Genomic DNA, 22,671 nt, shown 5'->3' on the forward strand with positions numbered 1-22,671 from the left:
AGAGTGGGAGTGCAGTTTTCTACCCCATGCCCTTTAGCCACTGCCCTTTGCCTGGGACTGCCCTGGAGGACCGGTTTCTCCTTTTCCCCAGGGGGGCAAATGACTTCTGCTTCCTACGAGAGAAGGGACCCAGAGGCAGCTTATGTTTGCCATCTGCCTTCCAAGAGCATCTGGTCATCGTCTCTCTGCCCTCCTGCACCACTGAGGCAAACTCTCACTGGGCGTCTGGCCTGCTCCCAGTATTCTTATGAGTACCTGATGGAGACCAATGGAAGAGATCTAGAAAATTGGGTACCTGGCGCCTTACAGGGGGCAGTTCTCAGGGATTCTAAACTCTCACATTAGTCCACATTCACCTTTTCAGAATTTGTTAACATTTTCCTTGTCTTCTTCTTTCCTGTTTTTGTCTGTCACCTCCATCTGTTGTCACTGTCACTCTTCCTCCTGTCGCTGTAAAAGGCCAAGCAATTCATGTGTCCCATCTCTCCTTGGATGAGCTTGTTAGCCTCTGGAATTCAGCTCCTCTGGCTGAATCACAATCAGATCTCTGATGGGCCTTGAAAAGTGATGATTTTGTAGATTATCTAGATTTCTCTCACTGTTAGGGTGGGTACAGAATTCTCCTGCCGCGGTCCAGTTGAAGAGGAAGCAGACGATCTTTCCTCTCCCTGTCACCACCACTCTCTGTTCTCTTCCTTTGTCCTGTTTTTGTTTTCCTTTATAGCACTTAAAACTGCCATTATTTTTATTTATTTTTTATGTATTTTATTTATATGTATTTATTTATTGTCCATCTCCCTTACCAGTATGATAATACCATTAAGATAGAATACTTAGTTATTTTTTTCATTTTTGCATTTCTAACCTGTGCTAGAAACTCAATACAAATTGTTGAATAAATGCTTGCAGTGAATGCCAAAGATGTGACATTTTCTCCAGTATCTTGCATTAGCTTGTTTTCATAAGAATGTGGTTGCTCTGAGGCTGTTCTCTCTCCCTTGTTCTGCCGTATTTTTCATATGTCCCATTTTGATTATGTTCTTACTCATCTTTGAATCAGGCAAATCTATTTTGCACTCAGTGTCTCTGTATGTACCAGTAACAAAGAAGTAAGGGGCTTGTCCTTGAGGCTGCTCTCTGTCTACCCTTGATTTGGTTTATCTCTGCTCTCAGACCCACAGCTGGCCTGGAGGGGCTTGTGAGCCAGTGCCAGTCGAATTGTTCATCGTAGCAGGTGTCCAGTGGCTGCATTTCTGCCCTACTGTGCTAGGTTCTCCCCCTCCCGCCCTCGCCCCCACCCCAAGGCCTGAGTCTTTGGTAGTCAGGGCTCATGTGTGCCTCACAAATAACAACCTTCATTTCAGATCATCACAGTTCCCCTTTTCCTTCCTGTTTTAGTGTGGCTGCTATTGCCGCTGCTATGGTTTTAATAATTTTTACTCTTGACCGCATTTGGAAGACATGGTGGTGAAAAGGGAGGTGGAGGGTGGGGAATTGTTCTGCCTGCCTCAGAGGGCAGTGCCCAAGCGGGTAAGGTTCTAGGCCATGTCACTGTGCTAAGGGCCCCGTGTCAGGTAACAGACAGGAAAGGGACTGTGTATTCCTCTTTTATCAGGCGATTCTTTTTCACAAAACTGGAGCTTTCTGCGTTTCCAGGTAGTCCGTTTTTATTTCATTTTCCTAAGTCAGATACAAATGTATTCTAGGCAATGTTCATTTCTGCCTGACCCTGACATAAGGCATAGGGAGTTTGTATGCTTTACTGATTTGTCCTTTGTGAGGCTGCAATAAGGAAGGAGACCTTGGACACTATTATTTTCTAAGGGTAGTAGAGCTCTTAAAATTAGGAAAACTCAGGTTCATTAAAAATGCTCCCATATTGTCTCAAAATCATAACTGCTATCCCATGGTGGCCCCCAATATATTTTCTGATTAAATATTAAAACAAGCTCTCATGATCTAAGTGGTTTGTAACCATTCTTCTCTAGCACTATGCCAAAAGCCTTATCTTATGGGATATCATTTCATTTCCCATCATCCAAAATCATTTCCCCATCTTTTAATTATTTATTTAACTAATAATTCTGGGTTGGACAATGGAGACATTTTAGGAAACATAGAGATGTGTGATTATAAAATAACTTCAGTTATTCCGAGGGATAAAATAATAACTGCCTTGATTTAGTTACTCTTGTGTTAACTGGGAAAAAGTTCATTAAAACAGCTTTTGATACTTTTAATCCAGTGTAATTCTAGCTTCATTGGGAAAATGGCTCTGAGGATGGTGAGAACATTGACTAATTGGTTTGTTCATCCCACATGGGATTACACCAGCTTCTGAATCAGAATTTCCTGCTATTGCAACATGGTTTCTTCTTTCTTCTTTTTTTTATTCTTTCCTTAGAAACAATCCATTTGGGTTCATTACATGGCCATTTGTTAGTCTTGTTGCTTACAAGGCGTTGTACTTGTTTGTGACTATAGTGAAGTCATGTAGGCCAGGGCTGTGTGTGTGTGTGTGTGTGTGTGTGTGTGTACAGACTCAGTGGGAGATCCTGCAGCTGCTCAGGGAAACAGGCAGCACCAAGGGTCACTCTGATATTTCAGAACCCAAATCCTGCTTTCCCAAAGTCAAGGGGCATTTTTATTTCATTCATCAAGATCAGTTCAACTTTGGTTTGCTTACTTCATGTTGTACATAGACATCAAACTGCTTAACTTTTGAAAGCCTTTTAACGATGTGTACTATTCTCAGAGAAAGTGCACAGATCCTGAGTGTGTAACAAGGTAAGCTTTTTTACAAACTGAGCACACCTGTGTAACTGGGACCCGGATCGCACAACAGAATGTGACCGCACCTCAGAAGCTCTCCATATTAGCCCCTTCATGTCACGAACTCTTCTCACCTTTCACTCGTTCTCCTGTTTTGATTGTTTTTATATTTTATATCCATGAGATTATATACAATACATTATTTTTGTGTCTGGTTTCTTTCCTTTTTCATATTGTTTATGAGATTCATTTCCATTGATGATATATTGTGTTTGTTCATTCTTACTGCTATGTAGTGTTCTCCTGATCAAGGTAACACAATTTATTCATTCTGCTGTTTAACAAGCATTTAAATAGTTTCCTTTTGGGAAGGGGGATGGGGGCATTCTGAAAATTCTAGTACATCTCTTTTGGTGAAAGTATATATACACATATGTTCCTGTTGGAAATATACAGGAGTGGAGCTGTTGGGGCATCGGGCCTGTGTTTGTTCAGATTTAGTAGATAACCCAGTTTTCTGGAGGGGTTGTAATCATTTACACTCACAGCAGCAATGTGTGAAAGTTCCAGTCACTCCATCTTTCATCAATATTTGACATTTTCTGCATTTTTAATTTTAGTCCTTTTGCTGGATATATATTGAATGTGCTTTAATTTTTATTTACTTGGTAATAGTGAACCCGAGTATCCTTTCATATGATTATTAGTATTTGTATATCTTTTTTTGTGCATTGTCTGTTCAAGTCTTTTGCCCTTTTTATCAACTGGCTCTCTCTGAATTCTGTTTGATAGGAATTCTTTATATAACCTGGGTATAGTTCCTTTTTTGTATGTTTGCATTGTAATTATCTTGGTTGCCTTTTCACTCATATATTGGGGTCTTTTGATAATAGACATTCCTCATTTTTTAAAAGTTGGATTTATTATTTTTTCTTTTATGTTTTGTGCTTTTGGGGTTCAGTTTAAGAGCTCTTTGCCTATTCCAAGTTGACAAAACTTTTCTATGCTTTCCGCTAACATCTTTATTTAGATTTGTAATTAATCTAATTTGATGTTGCATATTATATGAAATACAGGTCAAGATACAGTTTTAGCATATGGGTATCCCATTAACTGAGCATCATTTTACTTGCTTCAATTAAAGTATTTTCATAAAGTTTAGTTTCATTGAAATGTGTTTTATATTTTCCTGGAAAGAATTACTAATGGTTCTTGAAAAACATTTAAACCTATGGTGATTTAAAATTCATAATACAATCTGTAGACTTACTTAACACTATTGTAAATGGAACTTTTTTAAAAAAGCAGTTTGTTTAGACTCCAGTTAGTAACTCCAGTATAATTATTCAACAGCAAAGTGATTTATAATACACAAAGCACGATCATTTGTTTAAAAACTTAATTATTGTTCTCGCTTTTTCATTTGAGTTTAATCCAGTATGTGTTTACTATATGTTTGCTAGAATTTGGGGCAGCTGAGAATGTGGTTGAAATTTTGAGCTCCATTTTATGTCATTTATGTTTTAAGCCATGTAATAAAATTGTCAAACATTGGTCAGTAATAAAACATTTTACTTTAGTATTCAAAGTTATATTAATAAAGAGAAGTACAAGGTGAGAATTTTTATTACTATTAAGATGACCTTCCACCCCTTCCGTAATGCCTTCTACCAGGTTTTCCACTGGTAATGACACAGATCTTTTAAGATGTAAAAATAGAAAAGAAAATATAAAAGTTTTAGATCTGTATTTGGAATGACTGTGAATGCTTCCTCTTTGATGTCATTTCTGCTTAGTTTTATTTTTTCTCTTTTTATTATTCTAGGTTGTACTGGTCAGTGGACATCTGGACAGCTGGGACGTTGGGCAGGGTGCCATGGATGATGGTGGCGGAGCCTTTATATCATGGGAAGCACTCTCGCTTATTAAAGACCTTGGTAAATATTTAGAAAGTCGTTAACCGATGTGTAAGGATTTCAGTAGTGACATGTTTAACTCAACACACAAAATACTGAACAGATAAGTTACTGTGATATGTTCAAAGAGTCTGTATGTTTTTTGTCAGTTGATTCTCAGAAAGGAATGAATTTTTCCCCTTTAAAAAAGAAATTTTTATTCAAGTGTACGCCAGACATCCAAAGTATCAAATGTGATCAGCGGCTAGGGAAAATGAACAAGCAAATAAAACTGTAGCAAATGTAGCCACATCAGCTAGAGACGATGTAAGGAAACCATGGCCAAGTGCAAAGAAAAGTCAGCAGCTCCCCCTGCCTCCTTTTCCTTGTTTATCTTAAAGACGTTATCTGGCTGTTAAGATAGCTTTACTGCAGCTGTCTTTCCATGGCAGAAGTCAGAGAGAGCAACATGGGACCGAAGGCTTGATCCCCTTACCCACAATAAGGAACCCAGGCTGAAGATTGGAACTTCCAGGTGAACCTAGACTTGAGAAAGATGGACAGGCATAAAAAGGAAAAGCTAATAGTGAAAGTGGTTTTTGGTGACCCTCTTTGAAAACAAAAAACATACATTTCCTCTTTGTGTGCTAATCAAAAGGGCAGATTTTGAGTGAGGTTAGAAATAATGAAACAATCTGAAGTCGAAGTCCCACGTCTGAGTCCATGCAGTCTGGCCGTTAAATGCCTCATGAGCAGAAGGTTTTATGTTGTAACTATGCTTCAGATACAGTAAAGATAAGAACATCCTCTTTGGTGAAGGCTTTCCATTGCTTAGTTAAATACGTATGTGTTTATATTCATGCATTTCTTCTTGTTTTTAATGAACCCTTCTCATCCTATAAATAAGCCCAGTAAATGATTGGTCATGTTAACAATAGATTCCCGACATGGTCTTGCTTGGGGGAAATCTTTGGTGTACCATTTTGATTTATGTTTTAGTTGTGTTTTAAAACTGGTGAGATAGAAAGGTGGTTGTGCTTTTTTTCCTTTTAAATAGGCTGGTGTCTCTTCACCTTGGGACTACTGACATTTGGGGCTACATAATTCTGTATTGTGGGGTCTGTCTCATGTAGGATGTTGAGCAGCATCGTGGCCTCTATATGCTGGATGGCAGTAAGTACCATCTCCCTCAAGCTATAACAACCAAAAATGTCTCCAGACATTACCAAATGTCCCTTGGCAGGTCAGGGCTGGTGGTGGAAGAATGCATAAAAGAGGGCACGGATTGCATGGAGCACTGGGTGTGGTGCAAAAACAATGAATACTGTTACGCTGAAAAAAAATAAATAAATTTAAAAAATTAAATTAAATTAAAAAAAAATTGGTCCACTGAAATGATCTGATGAAAATCAGTAAAAGACCTGATACAGGGCCATTTTGGGGGGAAAGAAAGCAAGCTCATTGGAAACCTTACATTGAAGGTACTCGAACTTTTGACATCACTTTCATACTGAGCACCCACTGTGTGAAGGCAGTTTGTAAAAGCTGGACATACAAAAAGGTTTAAAGCATGTCTTCTCTTCTTAAGACCCGTAGAATAGTGTTGGAACCTACACAGGTACCTGTTCATATGGGTGCCAGTAAGCATCTAATGGAGGTCTGGTTTTAGAATTGGGTGAGGTTTGAGAGAGATGAATTGCCCAGCAATTAAAACCCTTTTAAAACGTACATTCTTCAGAGAAGATCAGTGAGACATTATATGTAAGTCCTCTATTCCTTCCTTTTAAAATACTCCCTTGGTAATCTGTTCATTCCAGAATGAAATGGGTTCCAAACATGAGACAGGCAGATATCAAACATTTTCTTCCTTTTAGGGCCCAGATACACATTTAGGAAGTTAATTTTATTGTGATATGTTCAGCCAGCTTGATTAGAAACAGTGGTAGAGCAACAAGAGAACCGGACCCATATGATTTGCAGTTTGTGTCCTTTGTGCCTCAAACTCCTTTTTTGACATTGGGCAGGTCATTTGAACTCTCTGTTCTTGACTTTCTTCATCTCTTTTAACTGTAAGCTTCCAGAGTATTTTATCTGCTCTAGATGGGAATAAAAGGTGGTTGACTTCTCTAGGCTTTGAATCTTACTTTTTTGGTACTCAGCATGAGACCCTAAATCATTGTTAACTGAGTTGGATTCAATTGCATAGATAAATGTAACACCATGCAAAGGTGAATTGCATATCTTTTTCTAACACTGACTTCTGTTGCTTTTGATAGCTAGTAGCTAGTCCCCTTCAATTCAGGACTTAGCTCTCCTATAGATTTCTGAAAACCTATGTAAACATATGAATAAAACTGAAATAAAGAGTAATATTTCCTTTGTTTTAAATATTTATTTATTTACTTGAGAGAGAGAGAGAGAGAGAACAGCCGTCAGGAGGGACACAGAGAGAGATAGGAAGGAGGAGAATGAGAGAATCTCAAGCAGACTCCCTGTTGAGCACAGAGCCCGAGGTGGGCCTCCATCTCACGACCCTGAGACCATGGACCTGAGCTGAAACCAAGAGGATGCTTAACATACTGAGCTACCCAGGTGCCCCAAAGAGTAATATTCTTTTGAGATGGTGTTAAGAGGCAGCATGGCATACTGTTAAAAATGTATAGGACTCTGGAGCCAGATTGCCTGAGTTCATATCCCAGCCCTGCATCTTACTAATTAAGCATGTGACCTTTGCCTTTCTGTGCCTCAGTTTTCTCATCTGTTAAATTGGGATAATAATAGTTTCTATCTCATAGAATTGCTTTGAAAATTAAATAGTCTTATTCATATAATGTACTTAGAACAGTGCCTGACCCAACCCAAGTACTCAATAAATGTTAACTTTTATTATATAGTAAGCCTGACTCTCACGGTACCATATTTTTTATGTAAGGGAGAATGGTAATTTTTTACCCCCATCCCCATTAGTAATTATATTACTTCTTCACTTAATATGTTAGTTACACTGACGTAACTCTAGGTCCAGCTGCTATGGTAAATGTTTTCTCTTTACTATTTAAGCTACTATCTCTTATATGATGGAAATCCAGTGACCCTTTAACTTTTTTCAACTCTCATTTTGAGGCATCTGAATTTCTCCTTGTCACGTCCTGCCTCCACTTCTGGCTTAGGTCAAATGCCCAGTCTCCACTTTGTACCTCACTTCCTGTGTACCCATTGAGTCTTACTCTTTCTTTAATTCTAAAGTCAAAATTAGATTGTAGATTTCTGTTTGTAGATTGACTATGTGTTTTAATGTGAAGAGCTAGGTCCAACACGTGACATACGACTTCTATTTGAAAATTATTGATATGCTTGATCAAGAAATAGGACTTTGGGAAATGGGTTCATAATTATAACACTTAATTGTATTAAGCCCAGACTGTTTAAGTGGTGAAATATGAAAACTCCATTGCAATCTTTTTTCCAAGGAAAGTAACTCCTTTTGGCTGATGTTCCTTGGACAACATGTCATGCAGCATGCATGTCCAAGTCCCTTAGTGAGGCTCATGAATTTGAAGTGCTGGTCCAGAGAGGATTTCTGATATTTAGGAATATAATTCTAAGATTCATCCTTCTTTTCTCTTCTCCTTTGTTCTTTTCTTTTACTATTCTAATGGAAACACTCTTTTGCCCAGGCCATCAGCTAAAACTATATCCAATTAATCTAACAGAAGAGTTATTTGTGCTTTGCAAATATTATCAGTCATTCCCGAGTAACTGTCAACAGAAGGTTATTTGCTATGAAGTGCTATTGAAAATTTCTTTGTGTTTGTGGTTTACTGGACTCAAACTGTTTATTTGAAATGTCATTTCCTGGAATGTTCTGGTGTCAGTGAACAAAGCCTATGGCCAAAGATGCTATGCTTCAAAATGTTCATTTGACACTTAAAAAATAAACTATCATCCATCCCCAAATTCTTCCAACTTTACCATTTTCCGTGAAGCTAGAATTTTGAGTTTTGGAGCCTACTCAAAGGAAGAAAATCAGAATTAATAGCACGACTTAGTTGTTGAAATATGGAATATATGTGAACCATCTTGCTAGAGAAATTTAAACCTGAGTGTCTTAATTGTGATTATTATAGGCCTCAAAAGTCTATGTGTTAGAAAAATACATGTTTTATATATCCCTTTACTCATTCATTCAGAAAATTTTTATTGTGCACTGGATTGCATGTTAGTGTTCCAGGTGCCTTGTACCAAAGAGGAATAGACATGGTCACCAAAATCCTTGAAGTGGGGGAGACATTGAATTACAAAATTACCATTCTTTAGTTGAAGTATGTTCTTTAATTGAAATATGTACAAATGACTTTGGGTACCTCGTGAAAGGAGGGATGAGGACAGTGTGGCTGGATCAGGGCATCTTCACAAAGGCAATATCAAAGCTTTCTTTTCTAAGGATAAATACAAATTCCTGAAGCAAAGGGGGCACAATGAAGAATTCCTAGCAGAGTGTGGAGCCTCTAGTCCTTCACATCATTAAAAACTAGGAGATAATTTTTGACAATAACAATCTTGGGATTGTAGGGGAAGTGAGGATTTGTAAAACTACAGGAAATGTACACTTTTTATTTAATATTTTTATATAGAATTACTTTTTTTATAATAAGAAAGTATTATTTGAGTAATCAAGAAAAAAAATCCTCAAAAGCCAAAGGAATGATTCTTGGCATGGCCATTATCATGAACATTGTGTCAACAGGAACAACAGGGCATAAGCGGGAGGAAGGAAGAGTTATGCAGGAGTCATCAAGCCCTCCAGGCCCAGAAGTCCACAAGGGTACACAGCCACATGCATGCCAAGGCTTTGGTGCAGTTAGAGCTTCGGCACCCACCTCGAATGCAGTTGGATTCTCTCTTAGAGGGAGGCATCCATCCAGGAAGAGGATTTCCTTCTCCTCAGTCAAGCCTCCCTTGGAAAAGTCCCAGAAGTCCAATCCAGAATAATGGAGCAAGGGAAATGAACAACTTCCAATAAAATGGACACCTGAGAGGTAGACTTAGAGACAACTAGAGCCCTGAAGCCGGCTTAGCACTGGCCGGGACTAGAAAAGGCAATCCCACTTGGAAAAGTCCTCCCCACCACCCCGGGCTTAGCCATACCACTGAGTATAACGGTTCTAAAAGCTAATGTTTACAGAATATTACTATATCGTGGACATTGTGCTAAGCACTCCACAAGCACATACTCTGTTTCCTTCTTGACAACTCCAAGCTGTGAAGATAGAAGTATCTATCTAGAAGAAGTTCTATCTATTTTACAGAAGAGAAAACTGAAGCAGAGAAAAGCTAAGTACCCTGCCCAAGATCACACAGATATCATATTAAAAAATGTTAAATCCAGGCAGCCTGACCCCTTACTTGTATGTATTTTGTAATACTCTTTTACTGGAACAGAGCACCCAGTCTGTTTCCAGGAAGCTTATCCTCAGGATGATGAGATATTATATAGGAAAAAAAAGTATCTGATAATCAAAATAATTTTAGGAAACTCTCTCTTGGTAATTTCTTGATTCATCAAAAAACATTTGTTGGGAGAGTATACACATTAGTGGGGAGAGTATGCTTTGGGTGTTACTGGGGACATTACTGGTGTTGACAGAGCTGAAGAAGAACCCAAAATACACGCGTATACTTTATAGAACGTGCAAAGAGCCTTGGATTTGTTTTCATTCTAGATTTTCTAGGCTATATTTGGGATCTTGTGGTTGCCAGAATAGGGACAAGATGGAACAACTCAGTGCTTCCTTAGTTGCCATGGTAGAGATTCTTCTTCTATTTCTTCTTGAAGTGCATTTGTACCCATGTGCAAACTTTGCCCAACAACTAACCTCTTATCCATGCTATCTGAGGCTGTTTTATTTAAATGAAAGTAGTATTATCAGAAATGTTTGACATATGCTAAGGGCTCTCTACCAGGTTTTTCCATGGCCCCAAAGGAATCAGAATTTGGTAGTATTTTTCTTTTCTAGAAGAATTTTTATCCTAAAATATGCCCCCAAATCTCCCTAGTCTCCCTTTGGATGCGCTTTCTCCACAATTATTTTGTGAACATAGGAAGGGAGACTGATAGCCCTGGGAAAGGTATCCTCTTAAAATTACTGGTCCTCAATACCTTTGGGGAATAATATATCTGCTGTGGAACTAAGAAATTAACTTGTTTTAAGTCTTAAAAAATATATTTTCTCCCAACATTAAATTTCATCTTTATTAATTTGAATTTTAATTGTAGTTGGTAGTTTGCTTTTATTTTTCTGAATAATTTTGGTCTTGACTTTTTATAATCGTATTTAATGAGACAAATACCTGGAACGGTAGAAGAATTGGACTCTAAGAATATGTTTACTCTTCTTTCTTTCTTTCTTTCTTTCTTGATTTCTTTCTCTCTTTTACTTCTAAAAGTAGCTTTTCTGGCGTTTGTGGTCTCTTCTCATGGTTTTTTGAGGATGATCTTCTCTTTTTTTTTTTTTTTTGATCTTCTCATTTTTTAAATTCAGATATGTATTTACTCTAGGGGCATGTCTGGCTTTACCAGAAGAACTGTAGTAGATACATATTTTTTCAGTTGGGAATTGCTGAGTTTCCCTGAGGTTTAATCACATTTGTAAGTTTCACTAAAGTACTGGCGTCTTTACACCTCATCAGCTGACATAGACATTTTCACTAGCACGTGTAAAAAGACAAACTGTGTGTAGACTGATCTTCTAAATATGTCCATGAGATGAAGTAAAATGAATCACTTAGAAGTTCTTCTGCCTTTTAGTTTGGTTGTGGTGTGGGAGCTTCTTTAGTCATTATAGAGCCCAAGGCTGGCATGAGTATTGATGTTACTATTTAATCGGTTAGTTAGAATACACCATTTCTGGGTAGAAATAGACAAGACCCAGGCCCAGTGGCATGCAGACTGTGAGCAATTCCTTCCTGTCTGACAAAGAGCCTGGAGAGATGGCAGATGAATGCTGAGAGAGGTGAGTCTCAAGGGCCCCTTTCCCCACAGCGCGCTCAGCTTCCTCCCCCACATCTGCTTTGATTTGGCCTGCATGCCCTTAGAATGCTAAGAAATGCGGTGTTGTTAGAGGAATCGGAAGCTTTGGTATTATTTATCCTGGAGAGGAAGGAGTATGGAAAGACTTAATAATGGTATGCTTAGCGCCCCAGTAGATTTCTTCCCACCCAAGAATGGGAAGTCCAGGGCGGGACTGTCTGGAAAGACGTAGGCTGCCTCATGAAAACCGTATCATCACAATGTTGCACACATTAGCACAAAAGGAGATCTCCTATTTCAGTAATAAATATGGAACATCTATTCCACATCAACCAAATAAAATGGAAATAATACAAGTCCTTCCATCAAGGAACTCATAGTCAGGCAGCAAGAGCATCATATGGACAGAGACGTTTGAGCTAAGCCTTGAATGGGTGGTAGGCAGGAGAAGAAAGGACGAATTTAGAGCTCATGAAAGTAGATAGTTTGAGGAGTAGAGGATGTTTCTTTAAGTCTAGAGCAACAGGTGAGTGAGGACCAGCTGGAAGTGAGTCCAATAAAGGGGAGGGTCAGCTTGTCAAGTACACTAGATGTGAAGCTGAAGTTTGGAGTTGATGCTATAGGCAGAGAAGGCCACTGAAAACTTTAAGTATGGGATTGACATGATAGGACTTCTTTCTAAAATAAAGATAGGAGGTAGGTGTCATCCTTTAACTTGTAAAGAAGTATGATGAACAGAATGAAGACACAGGAAAATGGCCTGGGGAGATCCCAGCTATACAGAGTCTAGAAAACACAGCTTTAGAGTTACTAAGCAAATTCTGTTTGCTGTGGGGCTGACCAGCCAGCTTCTACCTCGCTATGCTAAATATACCAAAGAGGAAGTGATGGGGTTTCCACACATGTTGTATTATTCCTCGCCTACACACTTCTCTGCATCATGCTAATGATACATTTTGCAAAAACTGTGGCTTACCCAGCTTAGAATGAATTCTGTTCCAGTAAACCTGTCTAAAAAGAGAGGTCCACAAACAAAGAAACAAGAAAATATGCTATAAACATCTGATTGGACCTTTAGGGTTAAATGGATTTTTAAAATGGTCCTGGGAGACAAGTGCTAATTTAATTCATTCTTAGGCACCTCCAGTCCTGTGAACATTCTCAAAATCAAGCTCTGGGAATGGAAAGTTTCTACCAGGCATATGGTAGCAATGATGGACTAAATAAAGTATTGAAAGAGGTTGACTATTACTAGATGACTTACTTGTAATCCTGCTGATGCCCTCCTCACATTGGATCATCATTATTGATGAGCTGATGTTCAGCCGTGGCCTGGACACCAGCATCTCCAGACTACACCATGTGACTCAGGTCCCATGGACTTTTCAACCCTTTACATCCTTAAATACTCCTTAAATAACACAAAATCTGCAGATAAATGAAAGACAGGCTGTATAGCAGAATAAGCATATATTCCATGTTAAGAGTATTTTAGATTCAAGTCTTTCTGTGCTACTTAGTAGCTGTATTATGTTGGACAAATTATTTAGTTTTTTAGATCTGTTTCCTCTTCCTTACAATGGGAACAGTGTAATCTTCAATAGTTGATAAGGTAATTTGAAATAATTTAGACAGTGTCTGGCCCCCACTAGGTTATTAATAATAACAACTAGTATTGTTAGATACTAATGGCCAAAATAAGAGTAGATATTGCAGTAGAGGATATAATCTCAGGATTGAGTCTGTCTCTGACTATATTCTGTTGCATAGTTTAATTTGGTCGGGATGTCCCCCAGCAGAGTAGTGCTGATAAGAAAAGAACAATGAGCTGAACTGAAACTGTTATCCCAGTATAGCCACCATCCCTGAGCGTATAGAAGGCTGATTCTCTTCTCACTGCCTTAGATGTCTCTTAGTAGATGCTTCATAAATATGATGCAGAATTAAAATAACACTGGCAGGACATGGGAAAGGAGAGCTCTTCATCTTTTCCTGTCCACTTTGTTCTCACTGCTGATGTCCTTAACCTAGTTACACTGTATATGCAAAAATGTATAATAAACCTGAAGAAAAAAGTAGTAAAAACAGGAAATAGCTATTGACGGCAACATAATCTACTACAAAATAAATTGTTTGAAATACAGAAAAAAAAATCAAGGTGGGGGAAAACAAAGAATCACATCTAGTGTTTATTGCTTACAATTTACCCTGGTGGCTGAGGTCTCAAGAAATCTGTTTTTTAATATGGTCAAAACCCTACAATTTCTAGGCATTCTCAGAAAATCCTCATGCGTAGAAAATAGAGGACGATGACCATAGATGCCTATATGATTGTTCTTCCTCTGAATGGCATCTTCTAGAAGGAATATATTTAAAATGTAGTTGAAACTATTCTGAGTTATTGCTATGATTAATGTGTGTGTGAAAATATAATTAGGAAGTGTTTCAAAGGCTATCTTTCTGTTCTCATCACCATATATCCATTAGCCATCCCAAATTCACTTGTTTCAGGCAGCACGTTAGAACAAAGAAATATTTCATCAAGTGCTTCATGCTGCAATTACTCCTTTTCTGAAAGAGGAAAGTGTGAATTCATCTTTCGTAGTTGAATAATTTTAGACAAAATCATTTGAATGTCATTTTCGCCACAAATGAAGAGTTAGAGGAATTTTTAATTAATTATCTTTCTGGAACTTTACCATATGTTGTTGCCAAAAAAAAAAAAAAAAAAAAAAAAAAAAACCCACACACAGAAAAACAAAAACAGTGGTTCAATTTGGGAAGCAGGGATCTTCAATAAAAATGCAAAATATATGACAAAAAGAAACCTGTGCCCTATATTTTCATTTAACATAATGAACAGACATTAATTGAATGATAGATCAACAAACATTAATTGAACACTTGGGAGAAGGGAGGAGAACCAGTATTTATGGAATGTCTCCTATGTGTCAATTATATTACATGACCTTTAAATCCTCAAAACAGCTCTCTGAGGTATGTCTTATTATCTCTGGGAGATCACTGGATCTATCTGGGCCTTATTTCCTTATTAGCAAAATAAATGACAATATGTTTACAGGGCTGTTATACGAGTCAAACACAATGTAAACAAACACATATCTATCAGAATGGCAACAAGGAAAATTCCAGGGCATGTAATGTTGAAGAAAACTGTAGTGGTAGGATTACTACTGATGATGACCACCTCACTGACTTGGAATTCAAGTGGAATAACACTCTGGGGGGAAGCGACTAGGGGTATCAGGAGACAAGGCAGCCTTCAAGTGGCTACAGTCAGAAAACTCTTCAGCAGTGTCCTATGTTTCATGACCCTCACATCCATTTACTAATTAAAAATGTATGATGCTTTCGGGGGGTTTTTGTTTTCTGTTTTTTAGGAATTGAAAGTAGCAGTGAGTACCTTTGCTTTAGGATGTAAGTGAAGTAGGATCATCCAGTTGATGTGAAGATGAGAGTAATCTCTTTCCAACTCTAGGAGGAACTAGCAACGGCTGTTAGCATTCTAGAGCACGCTGGACCAGGCTCTGAGCCAAGCTGGATGTGCCGCTGTCATTGAGTCTAGAAGGTGGAAGTTACTATTCTCCCTTCTACAGAAGAAGGACCTAAAGCTGATCCTACATACAACTTACAAAAGTAGAAAATCCCACTTCCTTTTCTTAATGTTTCTCTTGAAATATTTTCTTTGCCCACCGTTTCAGTTTTTTCCCAACTGAAAAGGACTTGAAATATTTGGAAGATACAGAGACTAACAAACACTAGCACATCCTCCACTCAGATTTCATAAATGTTAACAATTTCAAATATTTGTTTCAGATCCTTAATTTAACAGAAATGAAAAATGATCAATGCAATTGAAGGTGGTTTTGTACCCTTCCACGATCCATCCCCTTTTCCCACTGAGGTTGCAACAAGTGTTCAGATTATTTTACCACCACCCTGTAAATGGGTATATCCCCAAGCATTATCATATAGTTTTGTGATTTTGAGTTTACATAAATGATGTTGTTTTCTTCTATATTTGGGTTTATTCTGTTTTATTTATTTCTTCCATCTTCTTTTTTTCTTAAAAGATTTTATTTATTTATTTGAGAGAGCACAAGCAAGAGTTGGACAGATGGAGAAAGAAAGAGGGAGAGGGACAAGCAGTCTCCCCACTAAGCAGGGAGCCCCATGTGAGGTTTGATTCCAGGACCCTGAAATCATGACCTGAGCCAAAATCAGATGCTTAACTGATTTTGGAATATGAGCCACCAAGCCTCCCCTCTTCTATCTTCTTGAAGTGAATGTTTGTTAATTGACAGTCTTATTTTCTAACATACATATCTCTCTAAGCATACTTTAACTGCTTCCCACAGTTTTGAAATAGTGCCTTAATAGCCATCCAGTTAAATATGTTGGAATTTTTTAAAATTAACATATAATGTATTATTAGCCCCAGGGTAAACATGTTGGAATTTTCATTATGAGTCTTCCTTAGCTCTTCAAACCATTACAACTTTCTTTAAGTTTCCCAAAATATGAAGTTATTATTGAATTATTGAGTTCCAATTTTTTACACAGTGATTGTGAAACATGGTTTGGAATTCATTGAGACAGACTTTTGGTTAATATTATATTGTCAATTTTTAAAAAATGTATTGAAAAGAATATATTAGAGATCTGTATTAGAAAAGAATATATTAAAAATGGCTTGAAAAGAATATATTAGCCTCCTTTCCCTAGGAATAGGGTTCTACATATGTTCATTAGGGCAGTCTTATTAATTGTGCTCTTCAAAACTAATGTATCATTACTAGCGTTTAATTGGCTTGATGTTTTCAAGAGAAGCATATTAAAATCTTCCACCAGGATTTCTCCTTGAATTTCCATCAGCTTGGCTTACAATAGGTTAAAGTTTTGTTGCTTTATATAGTTGAACCTTGAGACCTTTATCTTTAATAATGTTTTTCCTCTCAAGTTTATTTTATCTTACATTAATATCATAGAACCAACTTTCTTTTTGTTACTCTTTCTTTTTCTATTCCTATATTTTGGACTTATCTAGGTCATGGTGTTTTGGTTGATTCCATTGTAAACTGTATGTAGTTAGATTTTTAAATATTGAATCTCATAATATCAGTTAACAAGGGTGTTTGTTCTGCTTATCTGTATCGTGATTACGTATATTTTACTCATTTTCTAACTTTTTTTCTATTAAGGTTGCTATTTTTGCTTCTTTTTTCCTCCATTTTTTGCTTTTAATTAGATTTACTGGTTTTCTTTCATTCTTTCCCTATCTTTCCCTCCACTATTTGGAAACTTGCACACTTTCTATTCTTTTAGTGGTTGCTATTAAAATTTCACACATGTGTTTGTCTGAATTAAATAATATAACAATGATAAATTGCTCCAATATATCCTCTTCAATTGTGTATATTATTATTAACTAGTGTTTTAGTTATACCTTACTTCTAAACTTTCCCCAGGTTTGTTACTACTGGATTGTTATATTTTGGCTTTGCTACTTACCCGCTATGTTACCTCTTTAGTTGTGTAAATGTGCCATGCCTTAGTTTTCCCATATATATAATAAATATTATAATGATATCTATCTATAGGTTCATTATGGTAATTAAATGAGCTAGTTCTGTTCCGGGCACATAATTACTGCTTAGTGAATTTTAGCTGTTACGTCTTCTTAGACTCTTCATAGCTGTGACAGTTTCCCAGACTTTCTTGTTTTTGCTAACCTTGACAGTTTTGAGGAACACTGTGGTCAGTAGATGCCCCTTGGTTGCAATTTGTTGGATGCTTTTCTGAGGGTTCATTAGAGCAGTTCAAAACCCATAACCTTAGTCTTGAAGTTATGGGTTTTGTGGAAGAAGATCACAGAGGTAAAATACTGTTCTCATCACATCATATCGAGGGTATATACACTCAACATGGCTTATCCCTAATGTTGTTTATCTTGGTCACCTGGCTGAAGAGTGTTTATCATGTTTCTTCACTGTTACCTCTTTCCTCTCCTTTCCACTCTGTTCTCTTTAGAAGGAAGTAAGGATAGTGACACTTGTACATTTGCATATCTTTATATATAAAAGACCATGATAAATTAATTTTAATTACTTTATACAGCCAATATTTACTTGTATTTAGCCACATATTTATATAATATTTTTGTATTGTGGTAAAATGTACATCACATAAGCTCACCATCATAACCATTTTTAGGAATATAGCTTAGCAACGTGAAGGACATTCACCTTGCTGTGTGCTACCATCACCGCCATTCAGCTCCAGAACCTTTTCATCTTGCAAAACTGAAATTCAGTACCCAATGAGCACTACCTCCCCATTCTCCTCTCCCCTTAGTTCCCGGCAACCACCATTCTACTTTTGTCTCTTCCATTGACTGTTAACTCAAACTGCATATGGCTTAAGTCATATGTCATTGTATAAAGTCTGGGTGTGTACTTTTTTTTTTTTTTTTTTTTTTTACCATGGTCTTCTCTTCCTTCTCTTCCTTCACCTTCATTGAGTCCTTTTTTTTTTTTTTTTTAAAGAGAGAGTGAAGTATGCAAGTGCCTTCAACAACAAATCTACACTTGCTTTGTCTTAATCTCTTGGGTTTCTGAGATCTTAGACTAGTCTTTCAGTTACTTTCTCAGCCTAGGGTTTTCAAAATCTCATGGGTTACTCTAGCTTCAGCTTTTACTTTCTGCTATCTCTTAAATTCCCTTATGGTTCTTGAAATCTGGTGATTTCTGTGTCTTCTTTCTTTTTATTCTTTTTTTCTTGTTTCCCCTCCCTCCTCCTTTACTTACTTTCCTCTCTTTCTCCCTTCATCTTTTCCTTTCTCTTTTTTGAGTTGTGCTCTGCATTAAACAATAGTTTTTAAAATTCACTGTGTGACCTATAAGAAAGTTGTTAAAAGAATAAATCCTAAGAGTTCCCATCACAAGGAGAAATTTTTTCTCCTTTATTCTTCTTTCTTTTCTTTTTATCACATCTATATGAGAAGATGGATGTTAGCTAAGCCTATCCTCATCATTTCATGATAAATGTGAATCAAACCATCATGTTGTGTACCTTAAACTTATACAGTGATACAAGTCAACTATTTTTCAATAAAGCTGGAAAAAATATCATACAGATAATTAAATTTACATGAGGGAAAATGCATACTTTCTAAGCATTTCTGTAAGTTTTATGAGAAAAAGTTCCCTTCTGCATCAACTTGAGCAACCAAAGTCCTACTTCTTTTCTAAGGAAACAAAACACCTTTCATTCAGCTTTATGCTTGACATCTGGAGAAGACAAGACTGGAAAATCAGGGCAGGGTCCTGTCTGGGATGTCCCCACTGTCCGGGAATAATGGGGAAGAAGATGAGAACCCAGAAAGGCATGAATGGTCAAGGCCAGTGGCCCCCAATCATTATACCATCAAGCTTCTGTATTTTTATCTTATGTGCTCGGCAATATTTTGGAGAAAAAATTATTAACTAATGATTTATTTTCTAATTTTGTCAATCATAAATTTTTATAACATAATTTTATAGGAGATGATCAGTGTTATGGTATCAACTTAATCTTCTTTCAACCAAGAGCAAAGAAATTAAATTTGCCAATTTAGTTTGCCCAGGGAACCATTTCACTTATAAAGGTACATTTTTAAAATGTTATTTATACTATCTGAAATTGGCTCACTGAGTCTCTTGCATGATCTTAGGTTTGCAAACACAGAAAGGTATGGATTAGAGCCCTAGAGAAGAAAAGTCATTCCTCCCTACCTCCTCTCCCTTTCAAGGTATAGCTCTTGCTGACTGATCAAGAAATGACACTGTAACCACTGCTAGTTCCCTTCCCAGCACAAGTCATACCTTCTGCACAGGTTGGCAATGCTGTTCTTAAGTGGTCTGGGTATAGGTATTTATTAGTTTCCCGAAGATGTTATTCAGACTAGCAGAGAGATTATCACCCAGAATCATCTCATTGCCACTTTTGACAAATGACCCCAATTTTCATATCAGATTAGAAAATCCTGGGCCATCAAAGCAAATGTGGTTCTGCCCAGCTTTCATAAATGCCACTTACATAATTAGCCCTCACGTAAATATTTTCACTATGGGTTTTCATTTGTTTATTCTTTCAGGAGATGGCCTTGGAAAACTTTCTGCTGATTTTTCTTGGCAGTTATTAGGCAGGTCTCCTCCATTCCCCAATCTCTCAACCCCCAACACCTGGCACTGAAAAAGAAACAAATCCCTAACACCAAAGCTAAATTCCTCATGACACTCTCATCTGGGCTTATTCTGAAGCCAGCCTGTCATTGAAGGACAGTGGGCAGAGCACTGGTCACTGAAAGAGCCTGGGGTGACAGTGGGAGGATGAAAAAGAAGTCATCAGGAGGAACACCATCTCTGTTGCTCTATGAAGTTGGAGAGAGCATGTTTTTAGAATGGCCTTTGCTAGAGGGATAAACAATGCAATTCTGTTATCTAGCTTGTGATTCACACTTATAGCCTTACACTCACCTGACTTACCCCACGTACTATTTTTTTTTATAATGAAAAAAGTTCATTCTATGAGGGATGGGTATATTAACAAGTGTCCCAAGGACACTTAGAGTTGCTACATTTAAATCTGGGGGATATAAATAAGGAGAATGGAATGGGGAATGATGTTAGTCAGCATTAGTCGGTGGCCTAGAAGGAGTGGAGGTAGGTTGAGTGGGCACAGATAGGAGCCTATGGGCAATGGGCACATGCAGGTCATTCGCATCCTTCCATGGGGGCAACACCTGCTCTGTCTATGCAGGGATTTTTTTGTGCTGTAGCTATTTGCAGATATCTGCCTATGCCTTACTCTTTCACCTCTCCATCTTACATGTACTCATTGTTCCCATTGTCAGATTTGGGCTTCCTTAGCATGACTTTAATCTTTGCATGTCCAGCACCCAACACAAGATGATATGGGTAGTGTTTGTCAGGCTTAGCAGAACTGACCCTGAGCAAGTGCTGTAGGCCAGGAAAGTGAGAGGGCCATGGAGATGCTTCCCTGGGGGAGGGGTGGAGTGTGGGGGGAGGAGGAATCTGTTCACAGAGGCCCTTGATCTCTTACAGAAACCTAGGATGGGTAAGGAAGTGTAGCTACCGACTATGACTAAAGAGAATAGAAAGAAGAAAGAGAAAGAAGGTAGAAAGACACAACCAAGTAAAAGTGGGCCCTGTTTCAGGGAAGTATAAGCAGGAGGAGAAGTGACATTTGTGGGTGCATGTCATAAAGTTGGGTGGTCCACATCTCCATTTGTTTGATCTGGTCACTGTCTTTAGACTGTTTATGGATTTTATTCTTTTGTTAATCATTCAGCCCTTATTTAATCATGTACTCATTTTCTTTTGTTCTTCCTTGCTCCATCTTGAATATTGCATCAGTGCTAACTCAGAGAACTTCCTCTAACCTAGGCAGTCTCCCAGGTGAGCTGCTTTCAGTTCTTTGTGATAGACACACTGAAAGTGACAGTTATTTCCTCTTTTGGAAGAAGGCAGATTTTATTTAGTAATTTTTTTTTCAAGTGGAGAGATTAGTTGTGGTCACAGTGGCAAATTTCTCGTAATTCTCCAATTGCTATAAAAAGTAACTTAATGGCATGAAGTGAATTCCCAGGATGGGAGTTGTCCTATCACTGTGAATTGCTGTGATCATCTTTGAAGTGATATTTTGTTCCACACTGTCTGTCAGCAAGTATGTAGGGTTTGTTTTAGATTCAAAAATGTACGAGATGAGTTGATCTACATCCAAGAGATTCAAACATTTTTTTGTTGTTTCTTTTGGATCTGATTGCTATGCACTAGTTCAGTTGTGAGGTAGTTCTGTTATGTTTAGCTGTACTGCAATTTTGTATTCAGATGCAGTTTAAATACTCTTCCCCCTGCCTTTTCTTACTGGAAGCTGGCTAGAGAAAACAAATCCTCTTTTAACTTTCCTCATTGCATTACATTTTAAAATAAATATTACTCTACACAAGTCTTATGTCTTAAAATTTTGATATACGTGTTACTTCAGACTGATCAGCATTTTCTCTTGTCTACTACATACACATCCAGAGTTTTGTTTTCTTTTCAAATCTTCCAGACTGGGAAAAAAGTGTACTATTTCTAAGCAGATGATTTAATTTCAGTAAATGCCTTTTTATTTCTCTCTCCCTGTGATTTATTGCTTGAAACCGTGAGAAACATCCAAGTGCAGATGCTGTTTTTCAGCTTTGACGAAACCTTGGTTGTTGACTTCACAAACTTAGGAAGATAAATCTTGTATGATACAATGGTGGAAGTCATACTACTAGCAGTTAAAACCTTGTAAGACATGATCAGGAAAAGGAAACTCTGGTCATCCTGCTTCTCGTTAAGAACAGCTGGCCAATTTAAAAAGCAGACACTTGCTAAGGGAGAGGAGATAAAAATGATCAAATAGAAGTGCCTCCTCCTTCAGTTAAAGTATGAACTGAGGATGCTGCATAGTAGTAATAAAATCAAAACCTTAAAAGCTTTTCTTGATGAGCATGTGTATATAGTCTTAGGTTTATTTGGTCTTTAAAAATGGATTTTCCAATGTGTTCTCCTTACATCTAGATAAAAAGAAATACATCTGGATAAAAATGGTTTTTTGCAAAAATACTTGTTTTATTTAAATGTTTAAGATGTCATGTTTGAGTAGAGGAGCAGGAAGAGAAGGGCATGCTGAGCAGGGCACAGCAATGAGATTCAGACAAGATCATCTGCTATGTGAATTACGCGTGAGACAGATAGGCTCCCGCCATACCTTTGGCACAATGACCCCAGTCATTTGCCAGGAAGTAGAGGTAATGCCTGTCATTCTGAGCACTGCCTGTTGGAGGCAGGCCCTCTGCAGTGGCCAGTTCTGAGAACCTTGATTGAGGAAGCATCTTCAAGAGGAAAGGATTCTAAGGAA

At 37.6% G+C, this 22,671-nt stretch overlaps 1 protein-coding gene across 3 annotated transcripts in view; it reads left to right on the top strand.

Annotated features, from left to right (window-relative positions):
* CPQ (carboxypeptidase Q) overlaps nucleotides 1-22,671 on the top strand; it is a 383,503-nt gene that overhangs the window by 283,124 nt on the left and 77,708 nt on the right. For all 3 annotated transcript variants that reach the window (XM_059394904.1, XM_059394903.1, XM_059394902.1), the window contains one exon: nucleotides 4,598-4,709. In XM_059394904.1, coding sequence (XP_059250887.1) covers nucleotides 4,598-4,709 — 112 coding nt within the window. The remainder of the gene's footprint in view (nucleotides 1-4,597; nucleotides 4,710-22,671) is intronic.

The sequence above is a fragment of the Mustela nigripes genome, chromosome 3, assembly GCF_022355385.1.
Source record: "Mustela nigripes isolate SB6536 chromosome 3, MUSNIG.SB6536, whole genome shotgun sequence".
In the NCBI taxonomy this organism is placed as follows: Eukaryota; Metazoa; Chordata; class Mammalia; order Carnivora; family Mustelidae; genus Mustela; species Mustela nigripes.